The sequence below is a fragment of the Triticum dicoccoides genome, chromosome 4A, assembly GCF_002162155.2.
Source record: "Triticum dicoccoides isolate Atlit2015 ecotype Zavitan chromosome 4A, WEW_v2.0, whole genome shotgun sequence".
Classification (NCBI taxonomy): Eukaryota; Viridiplantae; Streptophyta; class Magnoliopsida; order Poales; family Poaceae; genus Triticum; species Triticum dicoccoides.
This window is the reverse complement of record NC_041386.1, coordinates 660761805-660779652: the sequence shown is the minus strand read 5'-3', so window position 1 is coordinate 660779652 and position 17848 is coordinate 660761805. Positions and strand designations below refer to the sequence as shown.

General features: G+C 43.8%; 1 protein-coding gene across 1 annotated transcript; it reads left to right on the top strand.

Moving 5' to 3' along the window:
* Window positions 1-6411: 6411 nt before the first annotated feature.
* LOC119287799 (alpha carbonic anhydrase 7-like) lies at window positions 6412-8300 on the top strand. The gene is made up of 4 exons (XM_037567413.1): window positions 6412-6983; window positions 7156-7323; window positions 7756-7809; window positions 8054-8300. The coding sequence occupies exons 1-4, from the start codon at window positions 6465-6467 to the stop codon at window positions 8138-8140; spliced, it is 828 nt and encodes a 275-aa protein (XP_037423310.1). The 5' UTR covers window positions 6412-6464; the 3' UTR covers window positions 8141-8300.
* The last annotated feature ends 9548 nt before the right edge of the window (window positions 8301-17848 follow it).

Here is a 17848-nt window from a genome sequence, read left to right as displayed (position 1 = left end):
TAAGGGAACCTTTTTTTTGCCTCTCGCAGAAGCAAACCTGTACCTCCACGAGAAACAAATTTATGTCTCTCCTAGAAGCGAAAAGAAACTATGTCTCTCACACAAGCAAACCTATATATCCATCCATGAAAACCAAATATGTTTCTCTCGTGGAAGAAGAAAAAATGTGTTTTTCCCTTTCCGAGTGCCTCTCGTGGAAGCACACATGTGCCTGCACGAGAAGCAAATCTGTGCCTCTTGAGGAAGCAAAAAAAAAAATCTTTTCAAGAGGCACGGCTCATGGAAGCAAATCTGTGACTCTAGTGAAAGGAAAGAAAAGGCGTTTTTAATGCAATTTTTTATATTTCCCATCCAAAACTTAGGAAAAACTGGCAAAAACCATCTAAAATGCAAAAACTCGTATAGAAAATTAACAAAAAAAACTCCCGAAGTAGCGCCCGACACACGACATGTGGCGGTGGCTGTCCCGCAAGGGATACTCGTTGGTTAGTTGCTCCCAAATATGATTGTTTTTGTAAGTTTTGCCACTGAAATCTTAAAATCACTGAATAAAAGGTATATTTTACATAGATTACTTCAAACTCCTTTAATGATGACAAACAATATAGTGCATGTTCATTATTTGTTGCTATATAAGAGAGTTTTGGTGAGTTTTACACCTGCGTGAGGTATGTGAGGTTTGTTGTATGTGCTATATTTCTATTGGTTTGAAACACAATATCTCAAGAACGGATGAATTCAAATAACAAACCATTGTCATCATTGTATTCGTTGTAACAAGATCTTTAAAATTACATCTCATGTAGATAAGGTTTTGATAAACTTTTCTCGGGTGAAATTCGTGCTCCCAGACACACCTAACATGTGCTTCCAATGTGAAATAACCAGTGCTCCCTAACTTTGTGCCAATCTAGTAATAACATATTGATCTCATGTAGATAAGGTGTTGATTGAACCATGTGCCCTCAACGTGAAGTACAACTATGTTTTCGCATGAAGCGCACATGAGCTCCCATCATGAACTAACTTGTCCTCCTAAATATGAATACAAACTATATGCTCCCATGTGAAGCACATCCATACTCCGCGAGGAAGGGTGCTTCCACCTGAAGCACACTTATGCTTCCGTGTCTTGTGCTATAGAAAATAAATAAACCGAAAAACCTAAAATGCAAAAAAAATGTAAAAGAGAAAATTTTGAGACACACACACTAAAAGGAGAAAAAAAGGGGGGAAATAGAAAGAAAAAATGTTCACTTGAAGGAGCGTCCAATGTGCTAGTATGTGCACTTGTTCACGGCTGGTGATCGACTCATTAATTCCAGTGCATCCACACGTCATGAGCTCAATCGTTCATGTGCGTCTGCGTGTCAAAACGGCAGCTCCTGTATCGTTTCCTTCCCTTTTTTTTACATGGTCACATGGGTTTCCTCCCATTTGACATGGTGGAATCCTGTGGTTCCCACTCACTTTCCACTATTGATAGTTTTCACTCGACCTAAGCCACTCGGCGTTTGTCGACAGGCCCAAGCCAAGTCAAGAGAAGGTGCAAATTCTAACATTGAGCATAAATCTACATTTTTTTAATGATTTGAAGATAGCATAAATATATTTGACAACATGCATATAGAGTCTAACTTCTATTTCATGTCCGTAGTCCCAACTGGGTTCTGGATCATATCAAGAGTTGTCGGCAAAACTAAAGTATCCGACCTAGTTTCTACTCTTGTGGGCGTGCGAAAACTTGTACCGGCAGACTCGGTGATAAGAATGACCTAAAAAATAGGCACTTTGATATATAATTACTCGTGTATATTTACACCTTTCCCCTCACTAACTCGATGACACTTTTAAGTTATGTGATGAATAACACATGATGTCACATAATCCTAGGTGGCGGTTGGTATACATTCTTGGTCGCTTCTCCTTACATATCAATGATTGCCAAGGAGGACCATGATGGGGGGCAGATAAACAAATTCTTGCACCAATTTCTCTTATAATCCGGCTTCTCTAAAGGAGTTTGAAAGGACAAACGGACATTATTGCTCACTCATAACGTATTGCTGTAGTAGAATAATCATCGATGCTTCTCAAGCCTATGCCACTCATTTAGATAAGACATGATCGCTACTTCTTGAACATATGGGTACTCTTCATTCATCATCACCAGGGGAACATTACTAAAAGACTTGGATAGTAACTATGCTCATCCCTGAGGAACTGCTGATGTGAAGGTGCTACGGCAGCTCACTGCTATGTATTTATCAGCTCGTGCGTAGGTATCTCGGATTCCAGCTACTTATTATGGCCAATTTGATTTGCTATCTTCTCCCTTCATGATAGTAGTATATGCTCACATGCCTTTTTATATAACCGTAGCATAGTGCATACCAACCATGGATATTACATCTGGGGGAAACATGATTACTAGACTGGCATCACACGTGTATCATGTTGGGACAGTTAATTAGAGATGTCGTGTTATTATGTTGTACTCCCACCTCTGGGTCCGGTCCTAGTTTGAATTTTGATGCCTTTCTTGCTACAATATGGACTACGTACTTTGATTCCTCACATTTATTGTTTCCCCTAGAAAGAACATTAATGGAGCATTTGCAATAGATCTCCTATATATAACTGAAATCCAATACCTCAAATGTATTAGAACTTGCGTAGGATGTACACAAAATCATCCCTCAATTTACATGTGCATTTTTTCCTTTTAAAAATTATAAAACATATGTAAATACAGAAGCAGTACTTGTTCTGAAACCATGAATACTTGCTGTACAACTATCCGACGTTAATTTATGTATCGGGGGTCAACTGAGTTGATTTGCTATATCCTATTAGTTTGATTCACACACAAAAATCATCTACGCTATGTTACCTTTGAAAGAGGGAAACATACATCCATTTGTTTACAAATTGACAGTTATTATGAACTTCATTCTTGGTAACAATGGTTGGATGGGTAGAGAAGAAGTCTAAGCCATCATTCTCATCTTAAACATTGATGACAAGCCATGCTCGTGTGCCAGATCAGAGTTTAAACCATTCGGGCAATGGTTCAGTCACCCACAATTTGTTCAATCGTACAGGGATAATCAAGATATCGCCCGATCTCAGTACGAGAACTGAATTTTGATCATATCCATTTAAAACACTACTACAATCTGAATAGGCAATGTAAAAATGACCATACTTTCCTTAGACCTTATGCTTTAGATTTGCTCTACAAGCTTGCTCCACATGTACGCTTTGATCACACATATCTATTATATTATGCTATATTATTGTATTATATTATATTATATTATATAGTAAAAGGAATTGGCTAGAAAATCCCACAGTAATCATAAATATCTGGCCATTAGTTAAAGAGACAAGATTTTTAGGTCCCGGGGGTCGGGACACCCGGTTGTCATGTACGTTCATGCAGATACAGTACCTAGAGATTTGTGCCATGTTCTATCAAGTGTTTTGTTTAGCAGGCCTAGTGAATAGTAATATGGCAGGCGTGGGGTACAGCTGATGCTAGGATTCATGCTCTCTCTCACACCAGTCGGCGCAGAATATTGGATTGAATCCCTCCATACCTAAGCAACGTCAGATCCTACCATCGTCCACCTGTCATGCATAACAGGTCGTGTGTGCAGCTATTCCGCAAATTTTATATGTTGCAAAAGTACTCAATTGAAGAGCTCGTTTTTTAAGAAATTATGTTTATCAATGTATTAATTGCAGTGAATGTATGCGTGATTAATAAATAACCTAAAACTTTTATATGCATGGGTGAGTTTTCTCTTAATCCTTGCATGCAAAGTTTAATTCACGTTAAAATATGTACATGTGAATGAGGGTAATAAAATTAAGATTTATAAAGTAGAAAATAATTTTTTTGAGATAAGCCTTATAAACCGGAAGCTTATCCAATATCGTCTGAGATGGTTTGGCCATATTCAGAGCAGGCCTCGAGAAGCTCCAGTGCATAGCGGACGGCTAAAGTGTACGGAGAATGTCAAAAGAGGTTGGGGTAGACAGAATTTGACATGGGAGGAGTCCGTTACGAGAGGCCTGAAGGATTCATTTATCACCAAAGAACTATCTATGGACAGGGGGGTGTGGAAGCTTGCTATCCATGTGCCAGAGTCATGAGTTGGTCGTGAGATCTTATGAGTTTCATCTCTAGTCTATCCCGACTTGTTTGAGACTAAATGCTTTGTTGTTGTTGTTGTTGTTGTTGTTGTTGTTGTTGTTGTTGTTGTTGTTGTTGTTGTAAACCGGAAGGAAGGGAGAACAAGCAATTCTGGTGAACCTTTCATAACGGATTTGGATCCTTTTTTTTACAAAAAGTCAAATTGTTACTTTATATTCTGCATGTGGTTTCGATTCGTTTGAAGGGACCCATTTGAAGAGCCAGCAATAATTTATTATATGGTTTTTGTTAATCTATGATTAACCTCCTCTCCTTTCAGGAAGAATTTATTATATGTTTTTTGTTAATATATGCTTAACCTCCTTTCATACAGGAAGACCCGGAGAGGGGTGGGGTTGCCGGAGTGAATAGCATAAAACTACCACTTTTCGCGTTAGGGTTTCAGAAAACTACCACAAATTTGTTTGTGACTGATAACTACCAAAATTGGCGTCGGCTGTTTCAAAAACCCCAAATCACCATGTGATTTAGAATTGATCCGGTTTATGATAGGTCGGACCCACCCCTAAACAAACCGTCTGGTTGACCGTTAATTGACATGTGGGGCCACACCTCAGCCAAGGAGCTATTCCTAAAACCCCACATGTTTTTTTAAAGAGCCACCAATGCCACGGGAACAGAGGAGAACAGATCGAGAGCTCCTCTGCCGCCCGCCATCATTGATCACCGGGGCTCAACACCGGCCGCTCCTCAACCCACCTCCTTTTCTCCCTATGTCTCCCTAGGCCCAGCTGCTCCTCGTCCGCCGCCCAACCAGCCCCTCCCGCGCCACCGGCCGCAGGCAGGCCACACGTCTACCTCCTCCCGCGCTCCGCCGTCGGCTGCAGGTGCCCTCGTCCACGTTCGCGCGACTGGGAGGAGCGCCGCTCCGGCAGTCTGAGCTCCTACGCGTGGCGGCGCCCACGCACAGAGGGAGGCGGCGGCTGCTCCAGCGGCTCGTCCGGGGCATTGCCGGGCACGGGAGCGGCCGGAGGGAGCCTGTCACCGGCCCTGTAGGACGGCCAGGCAGGGGGGAGTGGCCGGAGGGAGCACATGGGGGATCCTCCGCCCCTGCAGTCCGATGAGGTCACCACGTGCGGGTGTGCAAGCAGCACGACGACCTCCCAGGGACCTGATTGCTTTTTTAAAATGATTCCAGGGACCTGATTGTTTTCCAAATAGTTATAGGGGTTATTCTGTAAATAAATCTATGGAAGAGACACCGGCATGTGAGTCCCACATGTCAGTTAACGGTCAAACAAACGGTCAAACAATCAGTTCTCTTACATGCGGGCCCCGACTGTCATAATCGTGATCAATTGTTAAATCCTCGTTGATTTGGGTTTTTTGAAACAGCCGACCCTGATTTCGGTAGTTATCAGTCACACACAAATTTGTGATAGTTTTTTAAAATCCTAACATGAAAAATGGTAGTTTTATGCTATTCACTCGGGTTGCCGACCTAATAGGACCAATGGTCTAGCGGAGGATGACTGCATTTAGAATGAGCCAGGCAGCTATTGCGAAGCATGCATGCATGCGCCCCAGGTGGTGCATTCGCAGCATTTCCATATGCGTACATCAGCACACTCGCTGACCAACCACGCCATATTAAAGCCAGTTTACCCCTAGAAATCTTCTTCTGCAGGCGGCAGCTACAGTGGAGCAACTAATTGCTCTCCGAAAATGAAAGCTTGTGTTTCCATGAAATTACTTGATCCTATTTGACGCGTGGGCACGTCTGAGCGAGAAACCTCGTGGATAACGGGGATTTGAAACGTTTTCAGAATTGTGCCTGTGCTTCCAGAATCTGGGTCTGAACAAAAAAAACTCGCTGTTCGTAGGAGAGGATCGGTTCTCAAAGATGTTACGCGATCGACGATGAAAAATAGCATGGATCCAACAAAATAGCGTTCCAATTTGGCAAATCGTCCGTCCAGTTTCGTTTTGTTTACATTGAAACAAAGGGAGAAAATGACCGGCCGTGCCGCTTCCCACCAAACCCCGACTTTCGTGCAACGGAATGGGACGAGACAACGCCGGCGAAGTTAACTTTCGTTGTGTTGTGTGCGTCAGTGCTGTACCGTAAGCCGTAACAAGTTGACAGGTTTGAAACGTTCCAACCTAATGAACACGGCCGTGGCAGACGGCCAGACCCATGTCATTCTCTCTGCCTCTCTATATACCACCCACACCAGCTCTTTCCCCGGTTCAACACACACAAGAACTCACCAGCTCCACGACCGGCCAGGAGAGAGACAACATGCCTCCATCACGGGATATTCTCCTTGCCGTGCTCCTCCTCTTCTCGGCCTCCGTCCTCCTCCCGGCAGCAAGAGCCCAGCAGGAAGCCGACCATGAGGAGGAATTCAGCTACTCGCTGGATGCGGAGAACGGGCCGGCGCACTGGGGCGACATCAAGGAGGAGTGGTCCGCGTGCGGCAAGGGCAACATGCAGTCGCCCATCGACCTCGCCAGCCCACGCGTCTCCCTCGTGCGCGGCCTCGGCTACCTCAACCACTCCTACATCCCCGCCAACGCCACCATCGTCAACCGCGGCCACGACATCATGCTCAAGTTCGAGGGCGACGCCGGAAGCGTGTCCATCGGCGGCACGCCCTACTACCTCCGGCAGCTGCACTGGCACTCGCCCACTGAGCACAGCGTCAATGGCCGCAGGTACGACATGGAGCTCCACATGTTCCACGAAAGTGCCCATGGCAAGGCCGCCGTCATCGGCGTCTTCTACGAGATTGGCGCCCACGACGCCTTCCTGCACAAGGTGCCTCTCTTTTCTTTCTTGCTTCTTTTCTTTAGTTAACAAACCAGGATTAATTAAGCTTGATTAACTAAAGCCAACACGTCAACATGGGACTTAACTTAATTATAAGTAAGCTTAACTAACACCAACATGGCAACATGGGACTAATTCTAATCTTGTACTACGAACGCAGCTGGAACCATACCTGGAAATGATAGCTGATCGGAAGGACAGGGAGGAGAAGATGGGGATGATGGATCCCAGGGGCGCCAGAGGAAAGGCCAGCGTGTACTACCGCTACGTGGGCTCCCTCACCACCCCGCCCTGCTCGGAAGGGGTCATCTGGACCATTGTCAAGAGGGTACGCCCCGTTTCATTCATTCACGATCACGCATCACCTCACCTTGCATCATACACAACTACCAACTAACAACTATCAGTAAAATATTTCATTTCTGGACCATCACATGACACACTACTTGCAACTGTCAAATAAAAGAATTCGCTTCTTGAACTTAGCAGTTGGCACGGAGCTGGCAGTTCGATCTATCTACAAATCCTTTGATTTTTCATTCACAAAGTATCTTCCCACCGGTTTCGTCTTTCCTTCACTTTAGATTGATTGGAATTTAGATCAGTGGAACGCACGCCAGCTAGATGTGTGCACAAGTCCTATTATACACCATGCATTGGATGGTTGGTGAATGATGATGGAATTCAGGGGTGATATATATATATATTACATTTGATGTTACTGAAACTTTTCGTTTTCTCGATCTGGTTGAATTTTCAGGTGCGCACTGTGTCAAGGCACCAGCTGGAGCTTCTCAGGGAGGCCGTTCACGACGTAAGTTTTTGTTCCCTTCTGTTTCTCTAATCCTTTTCATGAAAGAGAAGTCTTGCTATTGTCTTTGTGCGTTGAACTCTTGTCTTTCAGCACTTTACTGTCTTTAGACTCGTGTCGGATGGTAGACCTTAACCGTGGACCTCTAGAAATTCCACAGCAAAATGAAAGCCGCCTTTAATTTGGTCGATCTTCACCCATGGGCTAAAAAAAATTGGGACTGATTTTCCTTCAACCCTACATGCAGGACATGGAGAAGAACGCGAGGCCCCGTCAGGAGGTGAACAGCAGAGATATCAGCATGTTCCGGCCTTTTGAGCAAAATAGACATTGATTACTAGTGTTGGTCCTTTGGCTAATTAGTCTGGTGCTTCAGCTATTTTTTATGTATATGGTTATATCATTTTTGCACGTAGTAGTTATTTCCATCCACTTTCAAAGTTTGTATACGGCTACTGAATAATAAATGAACACGACCAGTTCATGTCCATGCATATCTTGATGTTTTTTTTTTTTTTGCGGGAATGCATATCTTGATGTTGACATCTTGGGATCTACCAGATCATCGATATGATTGTTGTTGGGATTTGATTATGGTTTTGTATCTCCAAATGAAATAATGCCATCCATGGCTAATTCTTGTGTTACCCATATTCTTCGTGGCCAAACTAGCGTGAGTCACTTTATGGCCAATTTTGGCAGAACACAGCGTAGTCTTGTTTGGCCTGGCTCCGGTCCAAAGAACGTCTAGACTTTTTTTTAACAAACATCACCCACTTTATACTCATGACTGTAATCCCTTAATTTTGAGTAACACAAATTATTTCGCAAAAAAAAAAGATCCAACCATCTGGTGGTAGCCTGGTGGTGTCCCCTTGAAGAATCATGCAAGGACTAGTGTAGGCCGGAGAGGATTATCCTGTTGCAACCGTTGCTAGAGCTCAAGAAAGGCTAAGTTTGAATATTCCTGAATATTGTCAACATAATATTGATTCCTGGATCCATTTGGCTATTTGTTTTTGTAATGATCAGGTACTCAAGTTGACTATGGCTCTTAATATAAACGGAGTACTCAACTAAACAAGAGGGGTGTCGACCTCACCTGTTGCTGTCTCTGGTACGATGATGATGAGAGATAAGACTTGTGCGCCATGTGCCATGGCCGCCGCCGTGAATTAATTCAACTTTCTCAACAGTTCAATCTCGTAGAAAATAACACAGAAGAATTCAGCATCCAATGCAATTATTGATAGCCCTTTGCAGATCAGCAGTTGCTACTTTCGGGTTTTGAATGACAAACACAAGGTCCTGAACTTTCTCATTCTGGGGGTTGGTGATTGACAGATTGAAAGTCCTGCCTAGGGTAATCAGTGACGCAGAATAACGTTTAATCAGCCAACGCGCGTCAAATTATTCGTCATGGGCGTTCACATGATTGATAGGTACAAAAAGGTTGGGTGAAACCGAATGCATTGCCGGAAGTGTGTTGAAATGACGCAGAATAACGGACCAACGTAAGATATTTGAATGTTACTAAATTTTCTGGTCTCCCGGCACCATTAACAGTGTTGTCTTGTCTAACCCATATATGCTTGGCTTCCCCGTTCACTGAATTTTTCTTTTGAAAAGAAGGATCACCCCTGCGTCTACATCAAAATGATATATGCAACCATCTTTATTAATTATTCAATAGAGTCTGACAAAATGAATACAAAGATCAACGCAGAACCCCTATCTAGGCGAACAAAGTCGCTGCACCTACAAGTATAAAGATGTGTCGGGTCCGCATCAACAGACATCATCTAATCCAGTGGCCTCAAAAAGCCGACGGCGTGGGAAGCTAGGAGTACCAGCCAGTCTAGGCGTCCCACAACTCGCACCGCATGCACATGCTAGCTCTAGGATCCGCCATAGCTATCTTTCGTCATCATGTCTTTAGGTGGAATCATTACATAGATCTTGCGAGTCACATTTGCTGTCGACGTCACCATGACGCCAAACAACGCCACCAGCCTGCGCTCGTCCATCGAACCGCGTCAAGCGTTGATACTCCACTGCTCCACGCCGCGAAATCCACTGTCTTCAATGTGGCCGATGCAACACCCATGTCTAGAGAATACTAGAGCAGAAGACAGAGGTTCAAATAGATGCATATTTCATTTCAACATAGATGGATAAGAAAATGCATCAAAAGCTCTTTTTTAGCATTCATTGTATGTGCTTATATGGTGTGTTAAAACGTATATGGCACGGTTAAGTTATTGCAGAAAGAACATCACGGCTGTAAACACACAACATTGTAGATGAACTATCTAAATGGTTCAAAAATACAAAGAAAATTATCGTCAGACATGGATAGATCATTGTCGTCGGTGTTTGACTGATCATGTGATGTCCAGTCTCGGCGGTTTGAGGTGTGGATGGCGGCCTTCGACGGCCGCAACAAGAAGATTATGGTACGCAATGATGCGTCTGCAAGCGCGACCTGTATCCATAGGCACGACGCCCTTGGGTGCATGTGGCGCTATGGTTGCTCGCCGGCGGCACAAAGGGGTTCGTCCAGTGAAAGGGCGCTGGCCATCGCACGAGGAGGTTTGTCGCACCTGCAAACGCATCTGAAGCTATGGAGTTCGGGGCAAACCGGCGGTTCCCCGTTGGCATTTACTACAGAGGAAGTGGCTCTCACGATTTGCTGGATGCTGCAGTGTAAGTCGCGTCAATGTGGAGTGGTGGTGGCTAGATCTGCGCCGAGACACCGAAGGCCCCTTGACATCCATGGGGGAGGTCTAAGGTGGGAAGACATCTCACCAATCTGCTAGTGCCTTGTTGGCCTGACGTGCAGTAAGGCAAAGGCGATTTCCAAAGGTGGGAAGACGTCTCACCAAGATGCTGATTGGAACACTGCTTCATGTCCGGAGCGAAAACTCTTGTCCTGACCTTTATTGATCGGGCTTGGCAGCGACGAACTTGCATCATTATCTTGTTGAAAGCATTGTCTACTTGATATTGTGCTGGTCTTCATCGGCTAGTCTTGGAACCGTGATGAAAATCGTTGTCAACACCACATGGGGCGACGATGGTGCGAGGACCTTTATCCCTTCATAAAGGCGATGCTGTGGAAGAAGTCAACTTTGTCCTAGGTGTTCATTACATATCTGGTATTGGTTTAGACTAGGTAACTTTGTTATGTGCTTCGTTCAATAATTAACGAAAAAGGTATGTTGCAAAGGCTAGTGGTTTAACCTCCTTTTTAATAAAATAATGATATTCTAGATATGGACAGAATCCCCAAAACAAATTTCAGCACAGTTTTTTTTAACATTGCTAAAAATTCTTTAATACTTTTGGCACAAATTATTTATATTAATTTATAGCTGGTTTCGCTGAATTGTTTATTGAGGCATATAGTAATATAACTTAAACTGCAAGCTTTCCAGCGTGAAGCAGTCGTTTTTCCTAGGGCTTGAGACTAGGAGATGACTAGAGGTGGCCTCACATTTTTCTGCGAGAAAACTGTCGCCATGATTCCAATCTAGATTTGGAACGGGACCAAAATGTTTTCAGTTCATGAGCTTGAGAGGCATCGGAAACTAAATTACCACTTGGTGGCCTCTCTAGGAAATGTAGTACTAATTTGTTGATGGTACAACATTGTACTCTACAAGGATGGCCATGCATGATTTGACTAGTCCACCCTATTTCTGTCCAGGTGCAGAAATGGATCGACCAGGTCATGCAGATGTAGTGTGTAGTGATTTAGTTATGATTTTTTCAAGTTTGAAAATTGCCCTATAGTCCCGGTTTGTGTCTCCAACCGGGACTATAGGTTAGACCCCTTTAGTGCCGGTTCGCGGCATGAACCGGTACTAAAGGTTGGCCCTTTAGTACCGGTTTGTGCCACAAATCGGGACTAAATGGGCTCGTGGGGCCCCGGCCTGACGCCAGCCTGCCACCACCCCTTTAGTACCGGTTCGTGGAACCGATACTAAAGGTTCAGCATGAACCGACACTAATGCATAGCCGTTCGAACCGGTACTAATGATACCATTAGTATCGGGCCAAAATCGAACCGGGACTAATGTGTCTCACATAAGGTCCTTTTTCTACTAGTGGATGAAATGCCCGAGCCACACTTAAACTTTCTCCTCTCGAAGCTCCTTGTCCAAGCTCTATTTTCCTCAAGATTTGTCTAGGTTAGGCTGTCCGTCATGTCCCGTCCCCGTCCTCACCGTCGTCGATCGCCCGCGCCGATCTCGTCGCCGGCACCACCGTGGTGAGCCTCTTGTTTTTGTCTTCTTTCTAAAAGAAAGAAGTTCTTACTTGTATGATTTAGATAGATACTTGTGTAGTTTTCTTACTTATTATTATTTTGTTATTATATAGTGCGATGGTTTTGGTATCTGCCTCCGTCGGCCCTCGTCCTGTCTATGATTCAGATGTGGTATATATGTTTTCTTTTATAACTATTAGTTTCATTTAGTGTTTATTACAATTATGTCGAGCAATGTGACATAGATTTTTTTATCTAGGAGGTATGTGAACCGGAAATTCCAACTGACCCTATTGTCGAGAGGTTAAATTTAGTTCAAGAAGAAAACAATTACTTGAAGGAAAAATTGAAAAAAATTGAGGAGGAGGAGATGATATTGGAGTTGCATGTTGTGGATGTCGTCGATGATCACAAGATCAAGATGGATGCAATGCGCTTGAAGATTAGAACGATTAGAAAATATGACATTCATACTCAGGCTTGGTATCATTATGCAGTTGGATCAATTGTTATCTTAGTTGCAATTATGATCGCCTTTGTTGTTGCATTGAAATGTTTTAGAAAATTTCAATGTATGACTTAATTAGATGCTCTGGACAGCTATATGTTGTTCAATGAGAACTATGTATGCACTTTGGTTTTAATGTGATGACGAACTTCTATTGATTTAGTCACTTCTGTATTCATGATGTTCTGTAATGGTTTTTGACAGACTTAATTATATTTAATGCACGCAGATGAATCATCAGTGGATGTATGGTGACAGACGCACCTCTGAGTACATTAAGGACGTGCATAATTTTCTCGAAGTGGTTGAGGCAAACAAGCAGAATGGTTTTATCTGTTGTCCATGCCCTATGTGGGAATACGAAGGCTTACTCTGACCGGAAAATCCTTCACAGCCACCTGGTTTATAAGGGTTTCATGCCACACTATAATGTTTGGACCAAGCACGAAGAAACATGAGTTATGATGGACGACAACGAAGAAGAAGAGGATGATGACAACTATGTTCCCCCTGAATACGGTGATGCTGCAGCGGGGGAAGCTGAAGATTAAGAAGAACCAGACGATGTGCCCGATGATGATCTTCGCCGGGTCATTGTTGATGCAAAGGGACAGTGCAAAAGTGTAAAGGAGAAGCTGAAGTACGATTGCATGTTAGAGGATCACAAAAAAAGGTTGTACCCCAATTGCGAAGATGGCAACACAAAGCTCGGTACCACATTGGAATTGCTGCAGTGGAAGGCAGAGAATGGTGTACCTGACAAAGTATTTGAGAAGCTACTGAAAATATTGAAAAAGAAGCTTACAAAGGATAACTAATTGGCTGACAGTACGCACGCAACAAAGAAGGTTGTATGCCCTCTAGGATTGGAAGTGCAGAAGGTACATGCATGCCCTAATGACTGCATCCTCTATCGCGATGCGTACGAGGATTTAAACGCATGCCCGGTATGTGGTGTGTTGCGGTATAAGATCGGATGAGATGACCCTGGTGATGTTGACGGTGAGCGCCCCAAGAAGAGGGTTCCTGCCAAGGTGATGTGGTATGCTCCTATAATACCATGGTTGAAACATCTTTACAGAAACAAAGAGCATGCCAAGTTGATGCGATGGCATAGACAGGACCATAAGCAAGAAGGGAAGTTGAGAGCACCCGCTGACGGGTAGCAGTGGAGAAAAATCGAGAGAAAGTACTGGGAGGACTTTGCAGGTGACACAAGGAATGTATGGTTTGGTCTAAGCACGGATGACATTAATCCTTTTGGGGAGCAGAGCAGCAATCATATCACTTGGCCTGTGACTCTATGTATCTATAACCTTCCTCCTTGGATGTGCATGAAGCAGAAGTTCATTATGATGCGAGTTCTCATCCAAGGCCCTAAGCAACCCGGCAACGACATTGATGTGTACCTAAGGCCATTAGTTGAAGAACTTTTACAGCTCTGGAATGGAAATGGTGTACGTGTGTGGGATGAGCAGAAACAACTGGAATTTTTGATATACATGCGTTGTTGTTTGTAACCATTAATGATAGGCCTACTCTTAGTAACCTTTCAGGACAGACAAACAAGGGATACCACGCATGCATGCACTGTTTAGATGACACGAAAGTATATACCTGGACATATGCAGGAAGAATGTGCACCTGGGGCATCGTCGATTTCTTCCGACCAACCATCAATGTCGAAATAAAGTGAAGCATTTCAAAGGCGAGGCAGATCACCGGAAGAAGCCCGCCGTCCATATGGTGATCACATACTTACTATGGTCAATGATTTACAAGTAATCTTTGGAAAGGGTCCCGACGGACTATCTGTTCTGAATGACGCTGAGGGACGCGCACCCATGTGGAAGAAGAAATCTATATTTTGGGACCTACCCTACTGGAAGACCTAGGGGTCCGCTCTTCAATCGACGTGATGCACGTGACAAACAATCTTTGCATGGACCTGCTAGGCTTCTTGGGCGTGTATGGGAAGACAAAAAATAAATCGGAGGCACGGGAGGACCAGCAACGTGTGCACGAAAAAGACGGCATGACTCCAAAGTATTATGAAGGTCCTGCCGGCTACGCTCTTACCAAAGAATAGAACGAAATCTTCTTTGAATGGCTGCTCAGTATGAAGTCCCCGTCTGGCTTCTCGTCGAATATAAGGGGAATAATAAATATGACAGAGAAAAAGGTCCAGAACCTAAAGTCTCATGACTGCCATGTGATTATGACGCAACTGCTTCTGGTTGCATTGAGGGTGCTTCCTCTAGAAAACATTCGATTAGCCATTGTGAAGCTATGTTCATTCCTCAATGCAATATCTCAGAAGGTGATCGATTCAGAATTCCTACCAAGGTTAAGGAGTGATGTGGCGCAATGTCTTGTTAGTTTCCATCTGGTGTTCCCACCATCCTTCTTCAATATAATGACACACGTCCTAGTTCATCTAGTCGACGAGATTGTCATTCTGGGCCCTGTATTTCTACACAATATGTTTCCCTTTGAGTGGTTCATGGGAGTCTTAAAGAAATATGCCCATAACCGTGCTATGCCAGAAGGAAGCATCTCCATGGGCCATCAAACAGAGGATGTCATTGGGTTTTGTGTTGACTTCATTCCTGACCTTAAGAAGATTGGTCTCTCTCAATGGCGGTATGAGGGGAGACTGAGTGGAAAAGGCATTCTAGGAGTGGACTCAATAATATGTAGGGACAGGCATTCTTGGTCTCAAGCACAATACACAGTTCTACAAAATTCTACATTGGTGACGACGAATGTCGATGAACACAAGAACATTCTGCGCTCCAAACACCCGGAGCAGTGTGAATGCCTGACAGATGCGTGTTGATGACTACTCGACAGTTCAGTGTGTCATGCTTTATGTCTTAGAATCGGGAGTTCAAAGACATTTTTAACGTCATGGAGCATAGGAGATGTTCCAAGAGTTGAAGTTAATATTTCAAGCAAATGCCCGAGTTGAGATATATGAAGTCTCCAACAAGTTCTATAGCTGAAAAATGGAGGAGAATAGTTCTGTCAGTGAACACATACTCAAAATGTCTGGGTTCCATAACCACTTGACTCAGCTGGGAGTTAATCTTCACGATGATAGTGTCATTGACAGAGTTCTTCAATCACTGCCACCAAGCTATAAAGGCTTTGTGATGAACTATAATATGCAAGGGATGAACAAGACAATTCCCGAGCTCTTCGCAATGCTAAAAGCTGTGGAGGTAGAAATCAAGAAGGAGCATCAAGTGTTGAGACCACTAGTTTCAATAAAAAGGGCAAAGGGAAGAAGGGGAACTTCAAGAAGAACGGCAAGAAAGTTGTTTCTTAGGAGAAGAAACCCAAGTCTGGACCTAAGCCTGAAACTGAGTGCTTGTACTACAAAGGGACTGGTCACTAGAAGCGGAACTGCCCCAAGTATTTGGCGGATAAGAAGGATGGCAAAGTGAAAGGTATATTTCATATACTTGTTACTGATGTGTACCTTACTAATGCTCGTAGTAGCGCGTGGGTATTTGATATTAGTTATGTTGCTCATATTTGCAACTCGAAACAGGGGCTACGGATTAAATGAAGATTGGCTAAGGATGAGGTGACGATGCGCGTGGGAAATGGTTCCAAGGTTGATGTGATCGACGTTGGCACGCTACCTCTACATCTACCTTCAAGATTAGTTTTAGACCTAAATATTTGTTATTTGGTGCCAGCGTTGAACATGAACATTATATCTGGATCTTGTTTGATGCGAGATGGTTATTCATTTAAATCAGAGAATAATGGTTGTTCTATTTATATGAGTAATATCTTTTATGGTCATGCACCCTTGCTGAGTGGTCTATTTTGTTGAATCTTGATCGTGATGATACACATGTTCATAATACTGAAGCCAAAAGATGCAAAGTTGATAATGATAATGCAACTTATTTGTGGCACTGCCGTTTAGGTCATATCGGTGTAAAGCACATGAAGAAACTCCATGCTGATGGGCTTTTGGAATCACTTGATTATTAATCACTTGGTGCTTGCGAACCGTGCCTCATGGGAAAGTTGACTAAAACTCCGTTCTCGGAACGAGCTACTGACTTGTTGGAAATAATACATATCGATGTATACGGTCCAATGAGTGTTGAGGCTCATGGCGAGTATCGTTATTTTCTTACCTTCACAGATGATTTGAGCAGATATGGTTATATCTACTTAATGAAGCATAAGTCTGAAACATTTGAAAAGTTGAAAGAATTTCAGAGTGAAGTAGAAAATCATCGTAACAAGAAAATAAAGTTTCTACGATCTGATCATGGAGGTGAATATTTGAGTTACGAGTTTGGTCTTCATTTAAAACAATGTGGAATGGTTTCACAATTTACGCAACCTGGAACACCACAGCGAAATGGTGTGTCCGAACGTTGTAACTGTACTCTATTTTGGATATGGTGCGATCTATGATGTCTTTTACTGATTTACCGCTATCATTTTGGGGTTATGCTCTAGAGACGGCTGCATTCACTTTGAATAGGGCACCATCAAAATCCGTTGAGACGACGCCTTATGAACTGTGGTTTGGCAAGAAATCAAAGTTGTCGTTTCTTAAAGTTTAGGGCTGCGATGCTTATGTGGAAAAGCTTCAACCTGATAAGCTCGAGCCCTAATCAGAGAAGTCCGTCTTCATAGGATACCTAAAGGAAACTGTTGGTTACACCTTCTATCACAGACCCGAAGGCAAAACCTTTATTCGTGATCAGAAGAACAATCGATACATCCCTTCGAGCGTTACGCCGAAGAAGTGTTGAATAGTTCATGGTCCTTCCGGGTTGAACTCCCACATATGGAGAGATCTACGTTGGCATAGCAGGACCCGACGAACTACCATTACTTGGATTACTTTGACGAGAGTGACATCCCTCTTGAGGAGATCTCGGATGCGACTCTGCAATGTCGGCACGCCATTAGTTGGCCCCCCAGTCCAGCCCTTTGTTGACCCATGATGCTAGTTGGGGCGGAGGGCCCAGGCGGAAGGCTGGGGCGGCCGCCCACTTTGTACCTCGGGGCGCTGTGATGTAAAACCACTTCCGTTGCCATAGGTCGTACATCTCCGGAAAGGGACCCTTTGGCCATAGGGCCTCGGCACCTTTGCTTATTATAGCACCTCCGCACTCCGCGTGTCGCCTGTCTATCATCTTCGGCTTCACATTAAAGGTCTTGAGACACTAGCCAAAGTGCGGGGTAATGTGGAGGAAGGCCTCACACACAACGATAAATGACGA